General features: G+C 46.3%; 1 protein-coding gene across 1 annotated transcript; it reads right to left on the bottom strand.

Annotated features, from left to right (window-relative positions):
• Nucleotides 1-6,219: 6,219 nt before the first annotated feature.
• Nucleotides 6,220-24,902, bottom strand: LOC311124090 (OTU domain-containing protein 4-like; the record flags this gene model as incomplete). The annotated part of the gene is given in 14 exon segments (XM_084198303.1): nt 6,220-6,425; nt 7,105-7,214; nt 7,628-7,728; nt 7,818-7,882; nt 10,363-10,468; nt 15,410-15,461; nt 18,044-18,218; nt 22,224-22,305; nt 22,410-22,445; nt 22,448-22,499; nt 22,581-22,627; nt 22,739-22,789; nt 24,163-24,246; nt 24,694-24,902. Coding segments are annotated over 14 exon segments (1,314 nt in total). The 5' UTR covers nt 24,841-24,902.
• Between the last annotated feature and the right edge of the window lie 1,498 nt (nt 24,903-26,400).

The following is a 26,400-nucleotide window of genomic DNA, read 5'->3' on the forward strand; positions in this document are numbered from 1 at the left end:
GGGGGAGCCAGACAAAGAGAGCGGAGAAGTTTATCATGAGTTAGTATAGTCTTAACAAATAAACATGTTATCACACCCCAACACAGACCCCCAGTTATCACACCCCAACACAGACACCCCCAGTTATCACACCCCAACACAGACACACGCCTCCTCACCGCCAGTTATCACACCCAACACAGACACACACCTCCTCACCCCCAGTTATAACACCCCAACACAGACACACACCTCCTCACCCCCAGTTATCACACCCCAACCCAGACCCCAGTTATCACACCCCAACCCAGACACACGCCTCCTCACCCCCAGTTATCACACCCCAACACAGACACACACCTCCTCACCCCAGTTATCACACCCCAACACAGACGCACGCCTCCTCACCCCCAGTTATCACACCCAACACAGACACACGCCTCCTCACCCCCAGTTATCACACCCAACACAGACACACGCCTCCTCAACCCCAGTTATCACACCCCAACACAAGACACACGCCTCCTCACCGCCAGTTATCACACCCCAACCCAGACACACGCCTCCTCACCCCAGCCCAGACACACGCCTCCTCACCCCAACCCAGACACACGCCTCCTCACCCCAGCCCAGACACACGCCTCCTCACCCCAACCCAGACACACGCCTCCTCACCCCCAGTTATCACACCCAACCCAGACACACGCCTCCTCACCCCCAACCCAGACACACGCCTCCTCACCCCAACACAGACACACGCCTCCTCACCCCAGCCCAGACACACGCCTCCTCACCCAACCCAGACACACGCCTCCTCACCCCCAACCCCGACACACGCCTCCCCACCCCAACACAGACACACGCCTCCTCACCCCCAACCCAGACACACGCCTCCTCACCCCAACCCAGACACACGCCTCCTCACCCCCAGTGCAGGGAAGCTGGTCTCGTCCCGTAGCTCCATCTCCAGCAGGGCCAGGTCTCTCTGTTCCTCCTGTCTGGCTAGACGCTGTGCCTCGGACAGACCAAACGCTGCAGCCTCCGACATAGTGCTGGAGGATGGCCTCCTATAATATAATAATAATAATAATAATAATAATATCACCTCCTAACACACAGTTAATAACCATACACATATTCATACACAAATTAATTCTCTCCAGTGGCCATATGAGTGTCTATATATGTATATATCAAACTAAGAATGCTACACTTTCTGTAGTCCAAAGGGTTAGGGGGAAAAAAACTATTCAGAATGTGATGGGACTTCTACCCCTACTATCCACTGATGGGACTTCTACCCCTACTATCCACTGATGGGACTTCTACCCCTACTATCCACTAATGGGACTTCTATCCACTGATGGGACTTCTACCCCTACTATCCACTGATGGGACTTCTACCCCTACTATCCACTGATGGGACTTCTACCCCTACTAGACACTGATGGGACTTCTACCCCTACTAGACACTGATGGGACTTCTATCCCTACTATCCACTGATGGGACTTCTATCCCTACTATCCACTGATGGGACTTCTGTCCCTACTATCACTGATGGGACTTCTACCCTACTATCCACTGATGGGACTTCTACCCCTACTATCCACTGATGGGACTTCTACCCCTACTATCCACTGATGGGACTTCTACCCCTACTATCCACTGATGGACTTCTACCCCTACTATCCACTGATGGGACTTCTACCCCTACTATACACTGATGGGACTTCTACCCCTACTATCCACTGATGGGACTTCTACCCCTACTATCCACTGATGGGACTTCTGTCCCTACTATCCACTGATGGGACTTCTGTCCCTACTATCCACTGATGGGACTTCTACCCCTACTATCCACTGATGGGACTTCTACCCTACTATCCACTGATGGGACTTCTGTCCCTACTATCCACTGATGGGACTTCTACCCCTGCTATCCACTGATGGGACTTCTACCCTACTATCCACTGATGGGACTTCTACCCCTACTATCCACTGATGGGACTTCTGTCCCTACTATCCACTGATGGGACTTCTACCCCTACTATCCACTGATAGGACTTCTACCCCTACTATCCACTGATGGGACTTCTACCCCTACTATCCACTGATGGGACTTCTATCCCTACTATCCACTGATGGGACTTCTACCCCTGCTATCCACTGATGGGACTTCTACCCCTACTATCCACTGATGGGACTTCTACCCTACTATCCACTGATGGGACTTCTACCCCTACTATCCACTGATGGGACTTCTACCCTACTATCCACTGATGGGACTTCTACTATCCACTGATGGGACTTCTACCCCTACTATCCACTGATGGGACTTCTACCCCTACTAGACACTGATGGGACTTCTACCCCTACTATCCACTGATGGGACTTCTACCCCTACTATCCACTGATGGGACTTCTACCCCTGCTATCCACTGATGGGACTTCTATCCCTACTATCCACTGATGGGACTTCTACCCCTACTATCCACTGATGGGACTTCTACCCCTACTATCCACTGATGGGACTTCTACTATCCACTGATGGGACTTCTACCCCTACTATCCACTGATGGGACTTCTACCCCTACTAGACACTGATGGGACTTCTACCCCTACTATCCACTGATGGGACTTCTACCCCTACTATCCACTGATGGGACTTCTACCCCTACTATCCACTGATGGGACTTCTACCCCTACTATCCACTGATGGGACTTCTACTATCCACTGATGGGACTTCTACCCCTGCTATCCACTGATGGGACTTCTACCCCTACTATCCACTGATGGGACTTCAACCCCTCCTATCCACTGATGGGACTTCTACCCCTACTAGACACTGATGGGACTTCTACCCCTACTATCCACTGATGGGACTTCTACCCCTACTATCCACTGATGGGACTTCTACCCCTACTAGACACTGATGGGACTTCTACCCCTACTATCCACTGATGGGACTTCTACCCCTACTATACACTGATGGGACTTCTACCCCTACTAGACACTGATGGGACTTCTATCCAGACTGACCATTTAGTCACATTTTGAGACCCTTTGACTTAGCTGTGAAAGTAAAATGTTTAAATTGGTTGAATGGGTGTGAGCTTCACAAAAGTAATTTTTAATTATTATTTTTTTAAGGCTAAAACCCTGATCTGGTCAAACAGTAGAGTGCATTATCCTCATGATGACTGTTTATGAAAGTGCCTGCCTGCATGGGCCTGTTTCGCTGGGGCCTGCTGTGGTGTCGAGACAGACATTCTCTCCCCTCTACGGGGGGGGAAAACATTTTTCCTGGAGAAAAAAGGTGTTCTGATGATATAACATTTTAAAAATCCAATTGCTGCCGTGACTTTGAGATACGGAGCGTGCAAAAATGATTACGCGCATTGCCACTGCGATTGCATAGGCCTCAGGTGGTAAATTAGCCCCAAATAAACTAGCCTGTGATTACAGTGCATAGAGATGCAGGCAAATTCATCAAAATAATATATACACACTACCGTTCAAAAGTTTGGGGTCACTTAGAAATGTCCTTGTTTTCCACGAAAACATACATGACATTAGTTTGAATATGAAATATAGCAAAATGAATAGGAAATGTAGTCATTGACAACGTTAGAAATAATGATTTTTTAATTGAAATAATAAGTGTCCTTCAAACTTTGCTTTCGTCAAAGAATCCACCATTTGCAGCAATTACAGTCTTGCAAACCTTTGGCATTCTAGTTGTCAATTTGTTGAGGTAATCTGAAGAGATTTCACCCCATGCTTCCTGAAGCACCTCCCACAAGTTGGATTGGCTTGATGGGCACTTCTTACGTACCATACGGTCAAGCTGCTCCCACAACAGCTCAATAGGGTTGAGATCCGGTGACTGTGCTGGCCACTCCATTATAGACAGAATACCAGCTGACTGCTTCTTCCCTAAATAGTTATTGCATAGTTTGGAGCTGTGCTTTGGGTCATTGTCCTGTTGTAGGAGGAAATTGGCTCCAATCAAGCACCGTCCACAGGGTATGGCATGGCGTTGCAAAATGGAGTGATAGCCTTCCTTCTTCAAGATCCCTTTTACCCTGTACAAATCTCCCACTTTACCACCACCAAAGCACCCCCAGACCATCACATTGCCTCCACCATGCTTGACAGATGGCATCAAGCACTCCTCCAGCATCTTTTCATTTGGTCTGCGTCTCACAAATGTTCTTCTTTGTGATCAGATCACCTCTAACTTCGATTCGTCTGTCCATAACACTTTTTTCCAATCTTCCTCTGTCCAGTGTCTGTGTTCTTTTGCCCATCTTAATCTTTTCTTTTTATTGGCCAGTCTGAGATATGGCTTTTTCTTTGCATCTCTGCCTAGAAGGTCAGCATCCCGGAGTCACCTCTTCACTGTTGACGTTGAGACTGGTGTTTTGCGGGTACTATTTAATGAAGCTGCCAGTTGAGGACCTGTGAGGCGTCTGTTTCTGAAACTAGACACTAATGTATTTGTCCTCTTGCTCAGTTGTGCACCGGGGCCTCCCACTCCTCTTTCTATTCTGGTTAGAGCCAGTTTGCGCTGTTCTGTGAAGGGAGTAGTCCACAGCGTTGTATGAGATCTTCAGTTTCTTGGCAATTTCTCGCATGGAATAGCCTTCATTTCTTAGAACAAGAATAGACTGACGAGTTTCAGAAGGAAGTTACTGGTTTCTGACCATTTTGAGACTGTAATCAAACCCACAATTGCTGATGCTCCAGATACAGTGGGGGAAAAAAGTATTTAGTCAGCCACCAATTGTGCAAGTTCTCTCACTTAAAAAGATGAGAGGCCTGTAATTTTCATCATAGGTACACATGAAAGTTCACATGCGCCAGTAGGTATTTCTGCCAAAAAAAATACATTTAGATAAAAACAATTATGTTTACATTAAAATGCAGCTCCTGTGAAGTAGACATACGCCTAGTTTCCTGAGGTCCCACAGTTGACAGTGCATGTCAGAGCAAAAACCAAGCCATGAGGTCAAAGGAATTGTCCGTAGAGCTCCAAGACAAGATTGTGTCGAGGCACAGATCTGGGGAAGGGTACCAAAACATTTCTGTGGCATTGAAGGTCCCCAAGAACACAGTGGCCTCCATCATTCTTAAATGGAAGAAGTTTGGAACCACCAAGACTCTTCCTAGAGCTGTTCGCCAGGCCAAAATGAGCAATCGGGGGAGAAGGGCCTTGGTCTGGGAGGTGACCAAGAACCCGATGGTTACTCTGACAGAGCTCCAGAGTTCCTCTGTGGAGATGGAAGAACCTTCCAGAAGGACAACCATCTCTGCAGCACTACACCAATCAGGCCTTTATGATAGAGTGGCCAGACAGAAGCCACTCCTCAGTAAAAGGCACATGACAGCCCGCTTGGAGTTTGCCAAAAGGCACCTAAAGGACTCTCAGACCATGAGAAAGAAGATTCTCTGGTCTGATGAAAACAAGATTGAACTCTTTGGCCTGAATGCCAAGCGTCACGTCTGGAGGAAACCTGGCACCATCCCTACGGTGAAGCATGGTGGTGGCAGCATCATGCTGTGGAGATGTTTTTCAGTGGCAGGGACTGGGAGACTAGTCAGGATCGAGGGAAAGATGAACAGAGCAAAGTACAGAGAGATCCTTGATGAAAACCTGCTCCAGAGCGCTCAGGACCTCAGACTGGGGCGAAGATTCACCTTCCAACAGGACAACGACCCTAAGCACACAGCCAAGACAACGCAGGACTGGCTTCGGGACAAGTCTCTGAATGTCCTTGAGTGGCCCAGCCAGAGCCCGGACTTGAACCCAATCGAATATCTCTGGAGAGACCTGAACATAGCTGTGCAGCGACGCTCCCCATCCAACCTGACATAGCTTGAGAGGATCTGCAGAGAAGAATGGGAGAAACTCCCCAAATACAGGTGTGCCAAGCTTTGTAGCGTCATACCCAAGAAGTCTCAATGCTGTTATCGCTGCCAAAGGTGCTTTCAACAAAGTACTGAGTAAAGGGTCTGAATACTTATTTTTAATAAATTAGCAAAAATGTATAAAAACCTGTTTTTGCTTTGTCATTATGGGGTATTGTGTCAAGATTGATGAGGGGAAAAAACAATTTTTTTTTTTTTTTAAACATTTCAGAATAAGGCTGTAACGTAACAAAATACTTTCCGAATGCACTGTAACTCTCTACTGCAGCTAGTGGTGGTTTTTTCCATCTAAGATCGGTGTAAAAGTTTAGTATTGGGGTCCAGACAGACCTGGGTTGAGGTGGGGGGTGCTCCTGACCCCTCCCTCCTCTACGGTGGCCTGTGGGGGCCAAGAGTGCTGCTTGTGGACACCACGCCCAACGCTGTGGGAGGGGCCTTTTGCCTGAGAGACAGGCAGCGTTTCCGACGGCGAAGGATTTCCTGACCTCCTCCCTCCTCCCCTGCCCTCCCACTCTGGGGGGGGGGGGAAGAGAGAGAGAGAGAGAGAGAGAGAGAGAGAGAGAGAGAGAGAGAGAGAGAGAGAGAGAGAGAGAGAGAGAGAGAGAGAGAGAGAGAGAGAGAGAGAGAGAGAGAGAGAGAGAGAGGAGAGAGAGAGAGAGAGAGAGAGAGAGAGAGAGAGAGAGAGAGAGAGAGAGAGAGACAGAGAGAGACAGAGAGAGACAGAGACAGAGACAGAGAGACAGAGACAGAGAGAAGGTGGGAGAGAGAGAGAGAGAGAAGGTGGGAGAGAGAGAGAGAGAGAAGGTGGGATAGAGAGAGAGGGAGAGAGAGAGAGAAGGTGGGATAGAGAGAGAAGGTGGGATAGAGAGAGAGAGAGAGAGAGGAGAGAGAGAGAGAGACAGAGAGAGAGACAGAGAGAGAGAGACAGAGAGAGAGAGACAGAGACACAGAGACACAGAGAGACAGAGAGAAGAGTTGAAGTTTTCAACTGTTGTACCAACAGAACACAGCTCATTCTAAAACAAATATATTCTAGAACACAAGAGAGATCGATCAAAGACTGATTGCAGGAAAAAGTTATTCATGAACACTGTTGGGACGATGCAAGAGGTTTCAAAGTTAGTGGCTAGGGGACATGTTTAAGGCACTTACCAAAGACTAGGGGTCTAGGGGACAGGTGTAGGGTCCTTACCAGGGTGTGGAGTGGAGACGTTGTTCAGTCTCTTTCCGTCTCGGGTCACCGTGCTCCAGGACGTCGTCTCGTCTGTGGGGGGCCGCAGATTCCAGAGGGATACAGAGCGTCTGGACACATTCACACACACGATAAAACATGACAGGGTAAAGCCCAGAACAACGATAAAACATGACAGGGTAAAGCCCAGAACAACTATAAAACATGACAGGGTAAAGCCCAGAACAACTATAAAACATGACAGGGTAAAGCCCAGAACAACTATAAAACATGACAGGGTAAAGCCCAGAACAACTATAAAACATGACAGGGTAAAGCCCAGAACAACTATAAAACATGACAGGGTAAAGCCCAGAACAACTATAAAACATGACAGGGTAAAGCCCAGAACAACTATAAAACATGACAGGGTAAAGCCCAGAACAACTATAAAACATGACAGGGTAAAGCCCAGAACAACTATAAAACATGACAGGGTAAAGCAGAGAACAAAAATCCTATAAAAAGGAGAGAGATGACCTACTTCCTGCCCAGTTCCTCTATGAAGACAGTGACGGGCCCGTTGTCAGGCGACACTTCCTGGATGTAGGCGCCATAGTAACGGCCACCGTTGTCAAGGCGAACCTAGAGGGGGCGGGGCAGAACAACTACACTATCAGAGAGCATCCACACAAAACACAGTCAGCGGAGTGAAGACCTCTCACACACCGTACCTTGCACTTGTCTCCCACGGTGTACTGCATCCCAGCAGCGATGCAGAAATCCAGCTTTTGCTGAGCTGAAACAGGAAATAACCAAGTTAGAACAGGTGAACAAAATCCCCATGACACCACCACTCAATACAAACACAGGTACCAAGGTTATTATAGTAAATGAAAACTGAAACTAAAATAAACTAAAATGGAAAAACAATTCAGCCAAATAAAAACAAACTATACTGAAACTATCTTTGACTGCAAAACTAACTCAAATAAAAACCACCATTTTTTCCTAGCGTCTGAATCCGGCAGGTAAATGCTGCCAGTAGATGGCGATATTTCAAATAGGCCTAGCTATTACTAGCTAACAGGGATGAAATCCGAGGGCGTCCACTGAGCGTGACTGGGCCAGGCTTGAGCAGCTGGTGAAGTCGCAGGAGCCGTTCGCAAATCCACACCGACCAAACTTCAAAACTAACAGCCAATCGCCTGTCTGATGTGGTGCCGTGCCTTCTCACCCTTGGAGGCACACTTGCATTCAAACTACTGTCGCAAAACAGTTGGCACAGGTCCTCCTGAAGGTCACTGCGTGAGCGCTTCGCATGCATACTGAATCCCCTTGCAGCCAACTTCCAAGTGTGTCTCTGGCACTTCCCATAAGAGAGATGGAGCCACTGATCAGAGAAGAAAAAGTATTTTGTACTTCAGCAAATCAGAGAGTACAGCCGTGGCGCAGAAGGACCCCAGGAAGATGCCAGCACGATGAATCCAGCAAGCATCTCGACCACAGTCCTTCAGAAATATAGCTTCCTCGCATCAAAGATAGTGTCCGAGGTCACTGTCCAGCCGGAGGGTCAACCAGGCGGGGCATTAAGTGCCTCGTGTGAGCTGTGGAAATACCCGGAAGAGGTAAAGGGAGGCATGTTGACCGAGTTGTTTATCCAAAGCGGTGCCTTGTCACACTGGATCTGTTTTCTACCACCGCACCCCAAGTGTTCGTGGAGAGAATATTCTGTGTCTGTGGACAACTTGTCATCAGGCTTGAGAAACCGAACGACCACCTCTCTGGAATGCAGTCTCTTAAATAATACACCAGAAAATCATGTTTGGATGAACAGAAGTGCACACACACACACACACACACACACACACACAAAACTGTTAAACTGAAAGATTTGTGAAGAATTGTTGTATTGCAGCCGTTTTTATGAACCCTTTTTGAAGGGGTTAGTCAGTGATACATGTTTAATATTACATAAACACAACATGTCATGACCGTAAACTGACAACTGAATTTCAAATAAAAACAGAATAGAAATAAAAAGTAATATTAAATCACTAAACTACACTATATTGCCCAAAGTATGTGGTCACCCTTTCAAATTAGTGGATTTGGCTATTTCAGCCACACCCGTTGCTGACAGGTCCATAAAATCGAGCACACAGCCATGCAATCTCCATAGACAAACATTGGCAGTAGAATGGCCTCACTGAAGAGCTCAGTGACTTTCAACGTGGCACCGTCATAGGATGACACCTTTCCAACAAGTCAGTTCGTCAAATTTCTGCCCTGCTAGAGCTGCCCCGGTCAACTGTAAGTGCTGTTATTGTGTAGTGGAAATGTCTAGGAGCAACAACGGCTCAGCCGCGAAGTGGTAGGCCACACAAGCTCACAGAACGGGACCGCCGAGTGCTGAGGCGTGTAGAAATCGTCTGTCCTCCGTTGCAACACTCACTACAGAGTTCCAATCTGCCTCTGGAAGCAACGTCAGCACAAGAACTGTTCATCGGGAGCTTCATGAAATGGGTTTCCATGGCTGAGGAGCCGCATACAAGCCTAAGATCACCATGTACAATGCCAAGCGTCGGCTGGAGTGGTGTAAAGCTCACCGCCATTGGACTCTGGACCAGTGTAAACGCGTTTATCTGGAGTGATGAATCACGCTTCACCATCTGGCAGTCCGACGGACAAATCTGGGTTTGGTGGATGCCATGAAAACACTACCTGCCCCAATGCATAGTGCCAACTGTAAAGTTTGGTGGAGGAGGAATAATGGTCTGGGGCTGTTTTTCATGGTTCGGGCTAGGCCCCTTAGTTCCAGTGAAGGGAAATCTTAACGCTACAGCATACAATGACGTTCTAGACGATTCTGTGCTTCCAACTTTGTTGCAACAGTTTGGGGAAGGCCCTTTCCTGTTTCAGCATTACAATGCCCCCGAGCACAAAGCGAGGTCCATTCAGATATGGTTTGTCGAGATCGGTGTGGAAGAACTTGACTGGCCTGCACAGAGCCCTTACCTCAACCCCATCTAACACCTTTGGGATGAATTGGAACGCCGACTGCGAGCCAGGCCTTATCGTCCAACATCAGTGCCCGACCTCACTAATGCTCTTGTGGCTGAATGGAAGCAAGACCCTGCAGCAATGTTCCAACATCTAGTGGAAAGCCTTCCCAGAAGAGTGGAGGCTGTTATAGCAGCAAAGACCAACTCTTTTAAATGATCGAATCCTTCTTGATGTAATTGGATTTGGATTAAAATAAAGTATTTTAAAATGTACCTCTCTTGGACTTCACCCAGACATCGTACTCTGTGTTTCTGTAGAGAAAGGGGTTGAGAGAACGTCTGACCCTGTTGGAGAGGGGTTGGCCTCTACCTCCTCCACTCTGAAACACACACAGAAATAACCAATCAATAAGCAACCAATAACCAATCAATAAGCAACCAATAACCAATCAATAAGCAACCAATAACCAATCAATAAGCAACCAATAACCAATCAATAAGCAACCAATAACTAGAGATGTGACAAATGGACAATTCTGCTTAACATTTAAACTGCCATAAAAAAAAAAAAAATTGTTTCCAGTTAAAACGATAAGGAAAAAAATGATAAAATTACACGTCAATTCACAGAATAATGGTCCTATTACATATGCAGTTTATTAGGTACACCCATCTAGTACCGGGTCGGACCCCTTTTCCTCCAGAACAGCCAGAATTCTTCTGGGCATTCTACAAGGTGTCGGAAACCTTCCACAGGAATGTTGGTCCATGCTGACGCAATGGCATCACACTGTTGCCACAGATGGGACGGTGGTACATTCATGCTGCGAACAGCCCGTTAGCTTGCACTGTTCTCGCCGTTCTCCTTCAACGTTCGCTCATCAACGAGCTGTCGTCGCCCACAGGACTGCCGCTGACTGGATGTTTTTTTTGTTACTGTGGTACAAGAGGGGCACCAACAATCATACCACGCTCAAAGTCGCTTAGGTCACTCGTTTTGCCCACGTTCAATCCAACAGTAACTGAATGCCTTGATGCCTGTCTGCCTGCTTTACATAACAAGCCACAGCCACCTGACTCACTGTCTGTAGGAGCGATGTGTTAATAAAAGTTCATTTGTGGAATTTCTTTCCTTCTTAATGCGTTTGTCACTAGCCCATTCAAGTTTAACATCCTTATCATTTATCGCTAGGAAGCTCTTTGCCACCTTCTCCTCCCTGCTGAACCATCAGATCCCCCTCTCCACCCTCTCCGAGTTGGGCATCTCCGGCGCGGCTCACTCCTGGATTGCGTCCTACCTGACCGGTCGCTCCTACCAAGTGGCGTGGCGAGAAGCTGTCTCCGCACCACGTGCTCTCACCACTGGTGTCCCCCAGGGCTCAGTTCTAGGCCCTCTCCTATTCTCGCTATATACCAAGTCACTTGGCTCCGTCATATCCTCACATGGCCTCTCCTATCATTGCTACGCAGACGACACACAACTAATCTTCTCCTTTCCCCCTTCTGATAACCAGGTGGCAAATCGCATCTCTGCATGTCTGACAGACATATCAGTGTGGATGACGGATCACCACCTCAAACTGAACCTCGGCAAGACGGAGCTGCTCTTCCTCCCGGGGAAGGAGTGCCCGTTCCATGATCTCACCATCACGGTTGACAACTCCGTTGTGTCCTCCTCCCAGAGTGCAAAGAGCCTTGGCGTGACCCTGGACAACACCCTGTCGTTCTCCGCTAACATCAAGGCGGTGATCCGATCCTGCAGGTTCATGCTCTACAACAGGGGTGTCAAACGTACGGCCCGCGGGCCGGATCAGGCCCGCAAACGGGTTTAATCCGGCCCGCGAGATGATAAAAAATAAAAATAAAAAAAAACTGCTGTTCCAATTGCGTCCACTGGATGGCGCAATAGCAATTGTGTTAAGCAAGCAAACTGTTTATACCGGGGCAGAGCAAGTAGGTCAAGCACGTGCAGCCAATGAGCTACTTTGTTTTGCCCGCGATATTTATTACGGCTTCTACTTTTAACATGATGTGCTTTGGCACCCTCATTGCCCCAATATGTCTCTGTCAAAAAATAGAAAAGTGGACGCAGAGTGCAGAGTGTTCCAAGAAAAATGGTCATCCTTCTATTTATTCACGGAATTGAATGGGAAAGCTGTATGTTTGGTGTGTTCAGAGCATGTTGCAGTGCTGAAAGAATATAACCTTCGTCGCCACTATGTGAGTCTTCATGCCGACAAATATGACAACTTTCAAGGACAGCGGAGATGAGAGAAGGTGAATGAACTGTTGGCGGGTCTGAAGAAACAGCAGTCTGTGTTTACTCACAGCCGAGACATCAGTGACGCTGCAGTGAAAGCTAGCTACCTCATTGCTAATGAAATCGCAGTGGCTTCAAAACCATTTAGTGAGGGTGAATTTGTAAAAACATGCATGATGAAGGCAGCGGAGATTGTGTGCCCTGAAAAGCGGAAGGCTTTTGCAAATATCAGCCTGACAAGAAACACAGTTGCAGACAGGATTTCCGATCTTTCAGTGGATTTGGACAGCCAGTTGAAGGAAAAAGTAAAGTCATTTATTGCGTTTTCGGTTGCAATTGATGAAAGCACGGACATTACAGATGTTGCACAACTGGCCATTTTCATCCGCGGAGTTGATGACACATTGACCGTCACCGAGGAGTTCGTGGAGTTGGTGCCGATGACAGATACAACGACAGCAGCTGATATTTTTACCGCAATCGTCGGCGCGCTGGACAGGGTCGGAGTGGACTGGTCCCGCGCTGTCAGCCTGGCTACAGATGGTGCGCCCTCAATGATCGGGAAAAAAGCAGGTGTTGTGACAAAGTTCAGAGAGAAAGTGCAATCTGCAAATGGAGGACGTGATTTTTTGACTTTTCACTGTATTTTGCACCAGGAGGCTTTGTGTTGCAAGTCATTAAAGATGGATAACGTCATGAAGGTGGTCATCCAAACTGTTAATTTCATCCGATCCAGAAGCCTGAATCACCGTCAGTTTGACAGCCTTCTCAGAGAGAAAGACCACATCTATGGCCTGCCATACCACACGGAGGTAAGATGGTTAAGCCGAGGTGCTGTGCTGAGGCGTTTCTTTGATTTACGAGAAGAAATTGAACAGTTCATGGAAGAAAAGGTCAAACCAGTGTTAGAATTTCATTCCGCAGAATGGATGCAGGACCTTGCATTTATGGTGGATGTTACAGAGCACCTGAATAACTTGAACAAACAGCTGCAAGGGCGCAACAAAGTTCATTATTTTTATCTACATTTCTGCCTGAGAAATGACACCCTGATATAGTTCTGTGATCTGTGAAACAGTTCTGTGAATCACTGAGGCATTGTGTGTTTGTGTGTTCTTTTTCTTTAGAATTTTCAAATAAACTTGACGTGTTTTATGATTAATAGTGATGTTGTGCTTGTACTATTTTGGACACACTGTCCTCAGGCTCCAGCTTTATGTTGTATGTTGATCGTATTAAAACAAAGAAAACAATCTGAAGTTGTTGTTTTTAAGTTATATATATACCATGATTTTTCCGGTCCGGCCCACTTGGGAATAGATTTTCCTCCATGTGGCCCCTGAGCTAAAATGAGTTTGACACCCCTGCTCTACAACATTCGGAGAGTACGACCCTGCCTTACACAGGAAGCGACACAGGTCCTAATCCAGGCACTTGTCATCTCCCATCTGGATTACTGCAACTCGCTGTTGGCTGTGCTCCCTGCCTGTGCCATTAAACCCCTACAACTCATCCAGAATGCCGCAGCCCGTCTGTTGTTCAACCTTCCCAAGTTCTCTCACATCATCCCACTCCTCCGCACACTCCACTGGCTTCCAGTTGAAGCTCGCATCTGCTACAAGACCATGGTGCTTGCCTACGGAGCTGTGAGGGGAACGGCACCTCCGTACCTTCAGGCTCTGATCAGTCCCTACACCCAAACGAGGGCATTGCGTTCATCCACCTCTGGCCTGCTGGCCCCCCTACCTCTACGGAAGCACAGTTCCCGCTCAGCCCAGTCAAAACTGTTCGCTGCTCTGGCACCCCAATGGTGGAACAAGCTCCCTCACGACGCCAGGACAGCGGAGTCACTCACCACCTTCCGGAGACACTTAAAACTCCACCTCTTTAAGGAATACATGGGATAGGATAAAGTCATCCTTCTAACCCCCCCTTAACCCACCAAAAAAAAAAACATATTGTAAAGTGGTTGTCCCACTGGCTATAAGGTGAATGCACCAATTTGTAAGTCGCTCTGGATAAGAGCGTCTGCTAAATGACGTAAATGTAAATGTTTGAGCCAATCAGTTGCGTTGTGACAAGGTAGGGGTGGTATACAGAAGTTCGCCCTATTTGGTAAAAGACCAAGTCCATATTATGGCAAGAACAGCTCAAATAAGCAAAGAGAAACGACAGTACATTACTTTAAAAAGTATCCGGAAAATTTCAAGAACTTAGAATGTTTCTTCAAGTGCAGTCGCAAAAACCATCAAGCGCCATGATGAAACTGGCTCTCATGAGGACCGCCACAGGAAAGGAAGACCCAGAGTTACCTCTGCTGCAGAGGATAAGTTCATTAGAGTTACCAGCCTCAGATTGTAGCCCAAATAAATGCTTCACAGAGTTCAAGTAACAGACACATCTCAACATCAACTGTTCAGAGGAGACTGTGTGAATCAGGCCTTCATGGTCAAATTGCTGCAAAGAAACCACTACTAAAGGACACCAATAACAAGAAGAGACTTGCTTGGGCCAAGAAACACGAGCAATGGACATTAAACCGGTGGAAATCTGTCCTTTGGTCTGACAAATCCAAATGTGAGATTTTTGCAGAGTAGGTGAACGGATGATCTCTGCATGTGTAGTTCCCACCGTAAAGCATGGAGGAGGAGGTGTGATGGTGTGGGGGTGCCTTGCTGGTGACACTGTCAGTGATTTACTTAGAATTCAAGTCACACTTAACCAGCATGGCTACCACAGCATTCTGCAGCGATACGCCATCCCATCTGGTTTGGGCTTAGTGGGACTATCATTTGTTTTTCAACAGGACAATGACCCAAAACACACCTCCAGGCTGTGTAAGGGTTATTTGAGAGTGATGGAATAGTGCATCAGATGACCTGGCCTCCACAATCAACCGACCTCAACCCAATTGAGATGGTTTGGGATGAGGGACAAATCAATAACAGATCAATAACACAATAACAGAGATCAATAACCAATCAATAACCCAATAAGAGAGCGCAATACTTGTAGAAAAAGAGAAAGTAGAAACTCTACTGTGTGTGTGTGCTATAGTTACCTTAGTGGTGTGTCCCCTGTGGGCTGCAGGTCCAGCTGGTCCATCCTGGCTCCTGTGGATCACACCGACGTAAAGTCATATTTCCGACTTTTCGGGTTTCCGTTAGGAAATTGCGGCGCCGGACATTTAACCGGCAGCATTTTAAAATTTAACGGACATTTGAGAAATTTACCGGACCCATTTGCTTAACCTCATTAGGGCGTTCAGATATGAATATAGTAAATCATATTAACAGAACGTGCAAAAATCGAGGATGCAACGATGTGCGCGTCCTTCTTACCAAATTCTGATGTGCACTTTGAAGATGTTAGAATAACTGTTTACATTTACTATTTAATAATAATAATAATAATAATAATAATAAACTGAACAAAAAATATAAACGCAACATGTGAAGTGTCGGTACAATGTTTCATGAGCTGAAATATAAGATCCCAGAAATTTTCCACATGCACAAAAAAAGCTTATTTCTCTCAAATCTTGTGTACAAATTTGTTTACATCCCTGTTGGTGAGCATTTCTCCTTTGCCAAGATAGTGCATCCACCTGACAGGTGTGGCATATCAAGAAGCTGATTAAACAGCGTGATCATTACACAGGTGCACCTTGTGCTGGGGACAATAAAAGATCTCTCAAGTTGAGGGAGCGCTCTACCATAAGCCGCCTCCAACGTCGTTTTAAGAGAATTTGGCAGAACGTCCAACCGGCCTCACAACCGCAGATCACATGTAACCACGCCAGCCCAGCACCTCCACATCCAGCTTTGTCACCTGCGGGATCGTCTGAGACCAGCCACCCGGACAGCTGATGAAAACTGTTTTTTTTTTACAACCGAATAATTTCTGCACCAACTGTCAGAAACCGTCTCAGGGAAGCTCATCTGCGTGCTCGTCGTTTTGAGTTTATATTTTTGTTCGGTGTACTTTTCCCTCAGCCAACAAGACGAGTAACGAACAGCAAAATCACTTGCCTACAGTGGGGGAAAAAAGTATTTAGTCAGCCACCAATTGTGCAAGTTCTCCCAATTAAAAAGATGAGAGAGGCCTGTAATTTTCATCATAGGTACACGTCAACTATGACAGACAAAATGAGGGGGAAAAAAATCCAGAAAATCACATTGTAGGATTTTTTATGAATTTATTTGCAAATTATGGTGGAACTTGCACAATTGGTGGCTGACTAAATACTTTTTTTCCCCACTGTATGTCAATCTACTATTCCCCCGTAGTAGGAAAGCTCACCTATTTATTGGTCAGATTGTCAAGAAAATAAATAGCCTTTCCCAAACAGACTCTGGGACAGTTGTGGGAAAATAGATCCCAAATTAATACAACCAGTTAAGCTACATTTATTTATTTTTTTAAGCAATAAGTCTGATGCAAGAGATCAGAATTTTTTTGCTTAAAAATGTTGATAAACTCTTAATTATTTCACATTTCACATGTTCGTTCCATAATGCAATTAGCGGGGAAACACTTGTCAAAAAGGCATGCGAGCGGTTTCACGTGAGAGATGAAAGTATCCACTAGAAATTTTGAAAGGGGAGCTCTAATATGCACCAATTTGTATGTTTCTGTAATTGAAATCTGTGCGTCTACGTCAAAACATTTTATTTTATGTCTTTAAATTGTTACAGTATATCTGATATTTGTCTCAAACATTGCTGCAGTCTTGGTTAGACCAGGTCTCTCTTGAAAAAATAGATTTGATCTCAATGAGACTACGGTTAAATGAAAACATTTTTTAAAAAATGACTAGGATTGTGCCTTTTGCACAACGGACAACGAAAAGAAAGTTGATATAAAATAATTGGTCTGAATTTCGCTAGGCTACTTTGAAGCAAGGTAAAACATGCCTCATAATATGTAGTAAAATGTTCAGGTTTCAAACAATTTAAGTATATGTTTTCAAAATGCATACTGCCTCCAGCTCGTTGCAGAGTGGATGGCGCTGTCTTCTATATGCCGCAGCAGCTGACAGATGTTCCACTCAAAGTCTCTGTATCTGATTTACGCGTCGCGATAAATAAGATACGTAACGAATATACTGTAAAGGCGCAAATTTAATTCCACAAAAATTATACAAATTAACCTATAGACCGATAAGCATGACCAGTTAAATGTATTTCCACCCACTGGCGTTTCCACCGACTGGCGTTTCCACCGATCAAGAGGCTAAAAAACATTATTTCGCGATGGGATTTTTTCTTCCTCTTCTTCCGGACAATTGGCAAGCGGCAAATTTCACCGGCCGGAAGCCGGCTATTACCAGCTGACTGAAACTCTGATTCCCGTCTAATGGTTAAAAGGGATCGTTCATCCACATTACAAAATGACATATTGGTTTCCTTACCTGGTTTCCCGTCTATGGACGAGGTATGACAGTAACCCATGTTCTGGTTTTGTTTACCTGGCCACTGTTTCAAATGCTAACTTTTTAGCATTTGTGGCACAAATTCAATGCAAGTCAATGGTAACGATACAAGCATTTTCGCGTTTCACGTCCAAATCATCCCATCTAAAAAAAAACGTAGCTAAAAATGGATTGTGTAACTCAATGAAGTCACTTCTAGATCATTTGGACATGGTACTATTGACTTGCATTGGATTAGGTTCGGTTCTGATCTGTCCCTACCAGAGAGCGTCCTCTCCCTCCACGTCCGACTCGTCGCTGCTACGACACTGCTCATTGTCCGGGTCGTCTTCTAGAAGGTCGTTACCACGGTTACCGGTACCGCCCTTCAGACTGGGAGCCACCACGGAACGCTCCGTGCCACACACACGCTCATAGAGGAGCTCGTACAGGACGGCTGGAGAGGGAGACAGAGAGACAGAGAGAGAGAACACAGGGACAGAGGGACAGGGACACAGGGACAGAGACACAGGGACACAGGGACAGGGACAGAGACACAGGGACAGAGAAACAGGGACAGAGACACAGGGACAGGGACAGAGGGACAGGGACAGAGACACAGGGACAGAGACACAGGGACACAGACAGAGGGACAGAGACACAGGGACAGAGGGACAGGGACAGAGACACAGGGACAGAGACACAGGGACAGAGACACAGGGACAGAGACACAGGGACAGAGACACAGGGACAGAGACACAGGGACACAGACACAGGGACAGAGACACAGGGACACAGACACAGGGACAGAGGGACAGAGACAGAGGGACAGGGACAGAGGGACAGAGACACAGACACAGGGACAGAGACACAGGGACAGAGGGACAGGGACACAGGGACAGAGACACAGGGACAGAGGGACAGAGACACAGGGACAGAGACACAGGGACAGAGACACAGGGACAGAGACACAGGGACAGAGACACAGGGACAGAGACACAGGGACAGAGACACAGGGACAGAGACACAGGGACAGCCACACAGGGACAGAGACACAGGGACAGAGACACAGGGACAGAGACACAGGGACAGCCACACAGGGACAGCCACACAGGGATAGAGACACAGGGACAGAGACAGACAGAGACAGGGAAAAGGACATACAGAGACAGACAAAGAGACAGGGACAGAGAGACAGGGAAAAGGACATACAGAGACCGGGACAGACAAAGAGACAGGGACAGAGAGACAACATCAGTAAAAGCAACCTTTTGACCTTTTGGTATTCTGTTGATAGATAAACCTTTACCCCAACATATATTTCATGGCAAGAACTCAAGTATTTCCATTGATAGGAAGGTTGGGCTAAATGTATAGCATGGTAGCCTGGTTCATGACCTGTGGTCATTGACCATAAGAGTGAGCAATATAGCACAAAGATCTGGAACCTGCCAATAGCATGGACCAATGCTGGTGAAATGACTAATCTGAACTCACTGGCAGACAGAGGGCAGCGTTCTTCACAAGACAAGGTCCACACTGAAGGGGTTCCATTAATATTAATAGGGCTCCCGAGTGGCGCAGCGGTCTAAGGCACTGCATCTCAGTGCATGAGGCGTCACTACAGACCCCCTGGTTCGATTCCAGGCTGTATCACAATCCGGCCGTGATTGGGAGTCCCATAGGGCGGCGCACAATCGTCCGGGTTTGGCCGGTGTAGGCCGTCATTGTAAATAAGAATGTGTTCTTAACTGACTTGCCTAGTTAAATAAAGGTTTAAAAAAAAAATATATATATATATATATATATATATGGGCGCCCGCTTAGGCATGTTTTGCACCCGCTGAAAGTTGATCGCATTCGATTTGGAATCGGGCTACCTCGCGGGCGTGAGCCAGGTGCCCCGGTCTGTACGACAGCGAAGTTGGCTCAAAACAAAAATGACGTAATTAAGCACGTGGAGTAGCTAGTAGGATTCTGTGCCAAAAGTGATTGCTTTTTGATAAAAACGCATTCTCTGCCTTCCCAATGAAAACTATTTTGAAAATTCAAGCATATTTTATGGAAAAAATAGATCAGGGGTGTCAAACTCATTTTAGCTCACATGGAGGAAAATCTATTCCCAAGTGGGCCGGACCGGAAAAATCATGGTATATATAACTTAAAAACAACAACTTCAGATTGTTTTCTTTGTTTTAATACGATCAACATACAACATAAAGCTGGAGCCTGAGGACAGTGTGTCCAAAATAGTACAAGCACAACATCACTATTAATCATAAAACACGTCAAGTTTATTTGAAAATTCTAAAGAAAAAGAACACACAAACACACAATGCCTCAGTGATTAACAGAACTGTTTCACAGATCACAGAACTATATCAGGGTGTCATTTCTCAGGCAGAAATGTAGATACAAATAATGAAATCCTGTTCCCCAAACAAGTGCAAGAACCACAGAGTCAAGAATAGGTTAAAAATCAATTAAAAACATATAAACATAAAGCTGGAGCCTGAGGACAGTGTGTCCAAAAGCACAACATCACTATTAATCATAAAACACCTCAAGTTATTTGAAAGTTCTGAGGACAAAGAACACACAAACACACAATGCCTCAGTGATTCACAGAAGTATATCACAGAACTATATCAGGGTGTCATTTCTCAGGCAGAAATTTAGATAAAAATAATGAAATCCTGTTCCCCAAACAAGTGCAAGAACCACAGAGTCAAGAATAGGTTAAATATACAAATAAAATAAAATCAATTAAAAACAATAGCACATCAACATAAAAACATATAAACATAAATCTGAAAGCGTTGCTCAAACTCCCGTAACAGTCCCGTTATTTTATCTTTGAACCGCTTCATGTCTGCCACATGTTGGGTCGCGCACACATTTTTCAGACAGGGGAAGTGAGCTGCATCACCACCGGCAAGTTGCGTCTCCCACAATGACAGCTTCAACTTGAAAGAACGTATGCTGTCATAATACTGCGTGACAACTTTGTTGCGCCCTTGCAGCTGTTTGTTCAAGTTATTCAGGTGCTCTGTAACATCCACCATAAATGCAAGGTCCTGCATCCATTCTGTGGAATGAAATTCTAACACTGGTTTGCCCTTTTCTTCCATGAACTGTTCAATTTCTTCTCGTAAATCAAAGAAACGCCTCAGCACAGCACCTCGGCTTAACCATCTTACCTCCGTGTGGTATGGCAGGCCATAGATGTGGTCTTTCTCTCTGAGAAGGCTGTCAAACTGACGGTGATTCAGGCTTCTGGATCGGATGAAATTAACAGTTTGGATGACCACCTTCATGACGTTATCCATCTTTAATGACTTGCAACACAAAGCCTCCTGGTGCAAAATACAGTGAAAAGTCAAAAAATCACGTCCTCCATTTGCAGATTGCACTTTCTCTCTGAACTTTGTCACAACGCCTGCTTTTTTCCCGATCATTGAGGGCGCACCATCTGTAGCCAGGATGACAGCGCGGGACCAGTCCACTCCGACCCTGTCCAGCGCGCCGACGATTGCGGTAAAAATATCAGCTGCTGTCGTATCTGTCATCGGCACCAACTCCACGAACTCCTCGGTGACGGTCAATGTGTCATCAACTCCGCGGATGAAAATGGCCAGTTGTGCAACATCTGTAATGTCCGTGCTTTCATCAATTGCAACCGAAAACGCAATAAATGACTTTACTTTTTCCTTCAACTGGCTGTCCAAATCCACTGAAAGATCGGAAATCCTGTCTGCAACTGTGTTTCTTGTCAGGCTGATATTTGCAAAAGCCTGCCGCTTTTCAGGGCACACAATCTCCGCTGCCTTCATCATGCATGTTTTTACAAATTCACCCTCACTAAATGGTTTTGAAGCCACTGCGATTTCATTAGCAATGAGGTAGCTAGCTTTCACTGCAGCGTCACTGATGTCTCGGCTGTGAGTAAACACAGACTGCTGTTTCTTCAGACCCGCCAACAGTTCATTCACCTTCTCTCATCTCCGCTGTCCTTGAAAGTTGTCATATTTGTCGGCATGAAGACTCACATAGTGGCGACGAAGGTTATATTCTTTCAGCACTGCAACATACTCTGAACACACCAAACATTTACAGTTACAACATAAAACAGTTTATTTTATAGAAAAATTGCAGCGCATTTTTATACTTTACAAAAAAAAAATTTTTTTTTTTTTTATAATCTCGCGGGCCGGATTAAACCCGTTTGCGGGCCTAATCCGGCCCGCGGGCCGGACGTTTGACACCCCTGAAATAGATGTTTCTGGACGATGCACCATGCTAGCTACCTATATTGTTGACAACATGACCGAGCAGCGCAGATTAGTGTTGGATTTGAGAAGGCCGCTCCTCCCTCCTCGCCTCGCCGGGCCGCACCCCGGGCAAGATTAATCGAACCCCCTCAATGTGTGTGTGTGTGTGTGTGTGTGTATTCTGAACTCACACTGGCAGAGGGCAGCATTCTTCACACGAGAGACGGGGTAGACGCTGTCGTAATGGTTCCCGTTCAGGAAGCACAGACGCACCTGACGGACACAAACACAAAACGTTTGTCCTGGTCAAAAGTAGCAGTGCACCGTATTCGTAAATCAGGACGCCACCGTGTTGTAACACACCGTGGTTGTTTTACCTTGTCATTAAAGCCGTTGTCAGTGATTTGAACAGGTCAGTGATTTGAACAGGAGGTTTACCAGGGGTCTGGAAGATGATGAAATCACTCCTGTAATGACAATGCATTTAGAGAACGTAGACCGCGCTTTAGTCTCAGTAAATAACAACAAATAAACAAACAAACACTTACTTGTACATCAGAGCCAGTGCATTTATCTCCACCTCTCCCACCCAGTGCTGCAAAATACTTATAGGAATGAGCTACACAATAAAGAACTGCCTAAAGTACAGGAATTCATATTGGTTGGAAGTTACAGTGATGCGTTTTGACACTGATAACCACTTTACCTGAGGGTCCTCTAGTTTGATCAAGTACTCCTCAAAGTCTCCTTCTATGAACTGGAGGAGAGAGAGAAAGAGAGAGGGATGTGGAGAGAGAGAGAGGAGGGGTGGAGAGAGAGCAAGAGAGATATAGAGAGAGGGAGGAAGAGATGAGAGAGAGAGAGGGAGGGAGAGATGGAGAGAGAGAGGGAGGGAGAGAGAGATGGAGAGAGGGAGGGAGGGATGGAGAGAGAGGGAGATGGAGAGAGAGAGAGAGAGATGGAGAGAGAGGGAGGGAGAGAGAGAGAGAGAGAGGGAGAGAGAGAGAGAGAGAGAGAGAGAGAGAGAGAGAGAGAGAGAGAGGAGAGAGAGAGAGGAGAGAGAGGAGAGAGAGGGAGAGAGAGGGAGAGAGAGGGAGAGAGAGGGAGGAGGGAGAGAGAGGGAGAGAGAGGGAGGGAGAGATGGAGAGAGGGAGGGAGGGAGGGAGGGAGGGAGGGGGAGGGAGGGAGGGAGGGGGAGGGAGGGGGAGGGAGGGAGGGGGAGGGAGGTAGGGAGAGAGGAGGGGAGGGAGGGAGGGAGGGAGGGAGGTAGGGAGGGAGGGAGGGAGGAGGGAGGGAGGGAGGGAGGGAGAGAGGGAGGGAGGAGAGAGGAGAGAGGGAGGGAGGGAGAGAGGGAGGGAGGGAGGGAGGGAGAGAGGGAGGGAGGGAGGGAGGGAGAGAGGGAGAGAGGAGGGAGGGGAGGGAGGAGGAGGGAGGGAGGGAGGGAGAGAGGGAGAGAGGGAGAGAGGGAGGGAGAGGGAGGGAGGAGGGAGGGGAGAGGAGAGAGGGAGGAGAGAGGAGGGAGAGAGGGAGGGAGAGATGGAGAGAGAGAGGGAGGGAGAGATGGAGAGAGAGAGGGAGGGAGAAGATGGAGAGAGAGAGGGAGGGAGAGATGGAGAGAGAGAGGGAGGGAGAGATGGAGAGAGAGAGGGAGGAGAGATGGAGAGAGAGAGAGGGAGAGGAGGAGAGAGAGAGGGAGGGAGAGATGGAGAGAGAGAGGGAGGGAGAGATGGAGAGAGAGAGGGAGGGAGAGATGGAGAGAGAGAGGGGAGAGATGGGAGAGAGGATGGAGAGAGAGAGAGAGAGGGAGGGAGAGGAGAGAGAGGGAGGGAGAGATGGAGAGAGAGAGGGAGGGAGATGGAGAGAGAGAGGGAGGGAGAGATGGAGAGAGAGAGGGAGGGAGAGATGGAGAGAGAGGGAGGGAGAGATGGAGAGAGGAGGAGGGAGAGATGGAGAGAGAGAGGGAGGGAGAGATGGAGAGAGAGAGGGAGGGAGAGATGGAGAGAGAGAGGGAGAGAGAGAGGGAGAGAGAGATGAGAGAGAATGTCACTTCTAGCCAATACAATATAACGCAATTGGTTTCGTTAAAAGTCGTTCGTTGTTTTGAGGCCTTCCAATTAACTAGATACTTACCGCCTCATAGTTATCCTTGTTCTTCTTTAGATACTGCACACAGGTGGCACGGACTTTGGTATGAAGGCTTTGACAGTGCAACACCTGAAAACCACACGAAAACCCATTCGAAATAGTGCACCATACTAGCGAGAAAGCTACACGCTTGACAAGCTAGCTAGCGCGCTAACATAACTACCAAGACTGGACCAACACACTGATTGGCTAGCTGATTTGGTTAGCTACCTTAGCTAGCTAACAATCTAGTTTTTTTTTTTAAACTGCCAAATTCACCAGGACCAAGTTGTCCTGGAAGTTTACGAAAAGTTGACATTGTTTTTATTAGTTGGGATTAAAAAGTTCAGAATGGTTGCATATAGAAATGATATTTGTATCGACTTCAACGTGAGGATGAGTAGGGCGAGAACACTGTTGATGAGAGTCTGATCTTGGAAATGGCTACGAAGCTAAAACTAGCTAGCTAGCCAAAAAGCTATAATTAGCATTATTGACTTTTCTGTCTTGTCGTGAGTAGTTAGCTTTTCACTTTACCTGTTCAGCTACAGCCCGAAACAGACACGACCCATCTTTGGCTATTTTTTTCCGGTGAAACCCAATGGATTTCAAGTATTCGTCCATACATTTCTCCACACCTCTTTCGTCGATACTTTGCTGCATGTTTGGTTGACATCCGTCCATAGTTAGCTTAGCTTAGCTTAGCTTAGCTTGTTGTGCGGTTGCGTCTTGAACGTCTCGCTAGAGGCACTCGCGTCAGTTAGCTCTCTGGCTAGTTTACTATTAGCCCCATTCGAGATGATCGATGAAACGAGGAACCCAATCTTTGGCAAATGACTGCTGTTTTGTTTCTGGAACCAAGGAAGCTTCAAGCTTTCGTTTTCACCAAAACATGACTTATACCCGATCTCATTATTTTTTTTCTTGACTGGACTGTCAACTAAAGACTAAGCAAGAAGTAGCTAGCGTGTGTTATGTTAGCATATGATTAGCTCGCTATCTAGTACAATTAAATATATGGCATAGCTAACACGCATCCCACACAGTAACTAAACCGATAGTTTAGTTGTTTAACAGCCTCCTCGCTGTCCCAATCTCACTGAAGTTTGGTAACTCGACTGGGAGTTGTAGGCAACACGCCCCTTCTGTGCGTAAGGGAGAGCGCCAAGAGAACTACATTACCCAACTTGCCCCACGCAGATTCACTTCTCTTTTCCAAACAAAAGTAACAAACGATAGCTAAAAGGTTTACAAATCAAATGGAAACATTTGATTTGCAACCTTGATTGTGATTCATGGTGAATTATCTCTCTATTTTTTTTTCAACACTAACAACTACTTTTGTTTAAAGTGGCACAATGTAATTCACAAGAGATGTATATACACATGTATATACAGCTCTGGAAATAATTAAGAGACCACTGCAAAAATATACGTTTCTCTGGTTTTACTATTTATAGGTATGTGTTTGGGTGAAATTAACCTTTTTGTTTTATTCTATAAACTACTGACAACATTTCTCCCAAATTCCAAATAAAAATAGTCATTTAGAGCATTTATTTGCAGAAAATGACAACTGGTCAAAATAACAAAAAAGATGCAGTGTTGTCAGACCTCGAATAATGCAAAGAAAATAAGTTCATGTTCATTTTTAAACAACACAATACTAATGTTTTAACTTAGGAAGAGTTCAGAAATCAATATTTGGAGCTCAGTTGGTAGAGCATGGCGTTTGCAACGCCAGGGTTGTGGGTTTGATTCCCACGGGGGGCCAGTATGAAAAAATAAATAAAAAATAATGTATGCACTCACTAACTGTAAGTCGCTCTGGATAAGAGTGTCTGCTAAAATGACTAAAATGTAAATGTAAAACAATTTTCAATCACAGCTTTCATGCGTCTTGGCATGCTCTCCACCAGTCTTTCACATCGATGTTGGGTGACTTTATGCCACTCCTGGCGCAAAAATTCAAGCAGCTCAGCTTTGTTTTATAGCTTGTGACCATCCATCTTTCTCTTGATCACATTCCAGAAGATTTCAATGGGGTTCAGGTCTGGAGATTGGGCTGGCCATGACAGGGTCTTGATCTGGTGGTCCTCCATCCAGGTGGCCAAGGCTTTCGACTCTGTCAACCACCGCATTCTTATTGGCAGACTAAATAGCCTTGGTTTCTCAAATGACTGCCTCGCCTGGTTCACCAACTACTTCTCAGATAGAGTACAGTGTGTCAAATTGGAGGGCCTG

This window comes from Coregonus lavaretus, assembly GCF_964263955.1.
Source record: "Coregonus lavaretus genome assembly, contig: HAP1_SCAFFOLD_2617, whole genome shotgun sequence".
Taxonomy (NCBI): Eukaryota; Metazoa; Chordata; class Actinopteri; order Salmoniformes; family Salmonidae; genus Coregonus; species Coregonus lavaretus.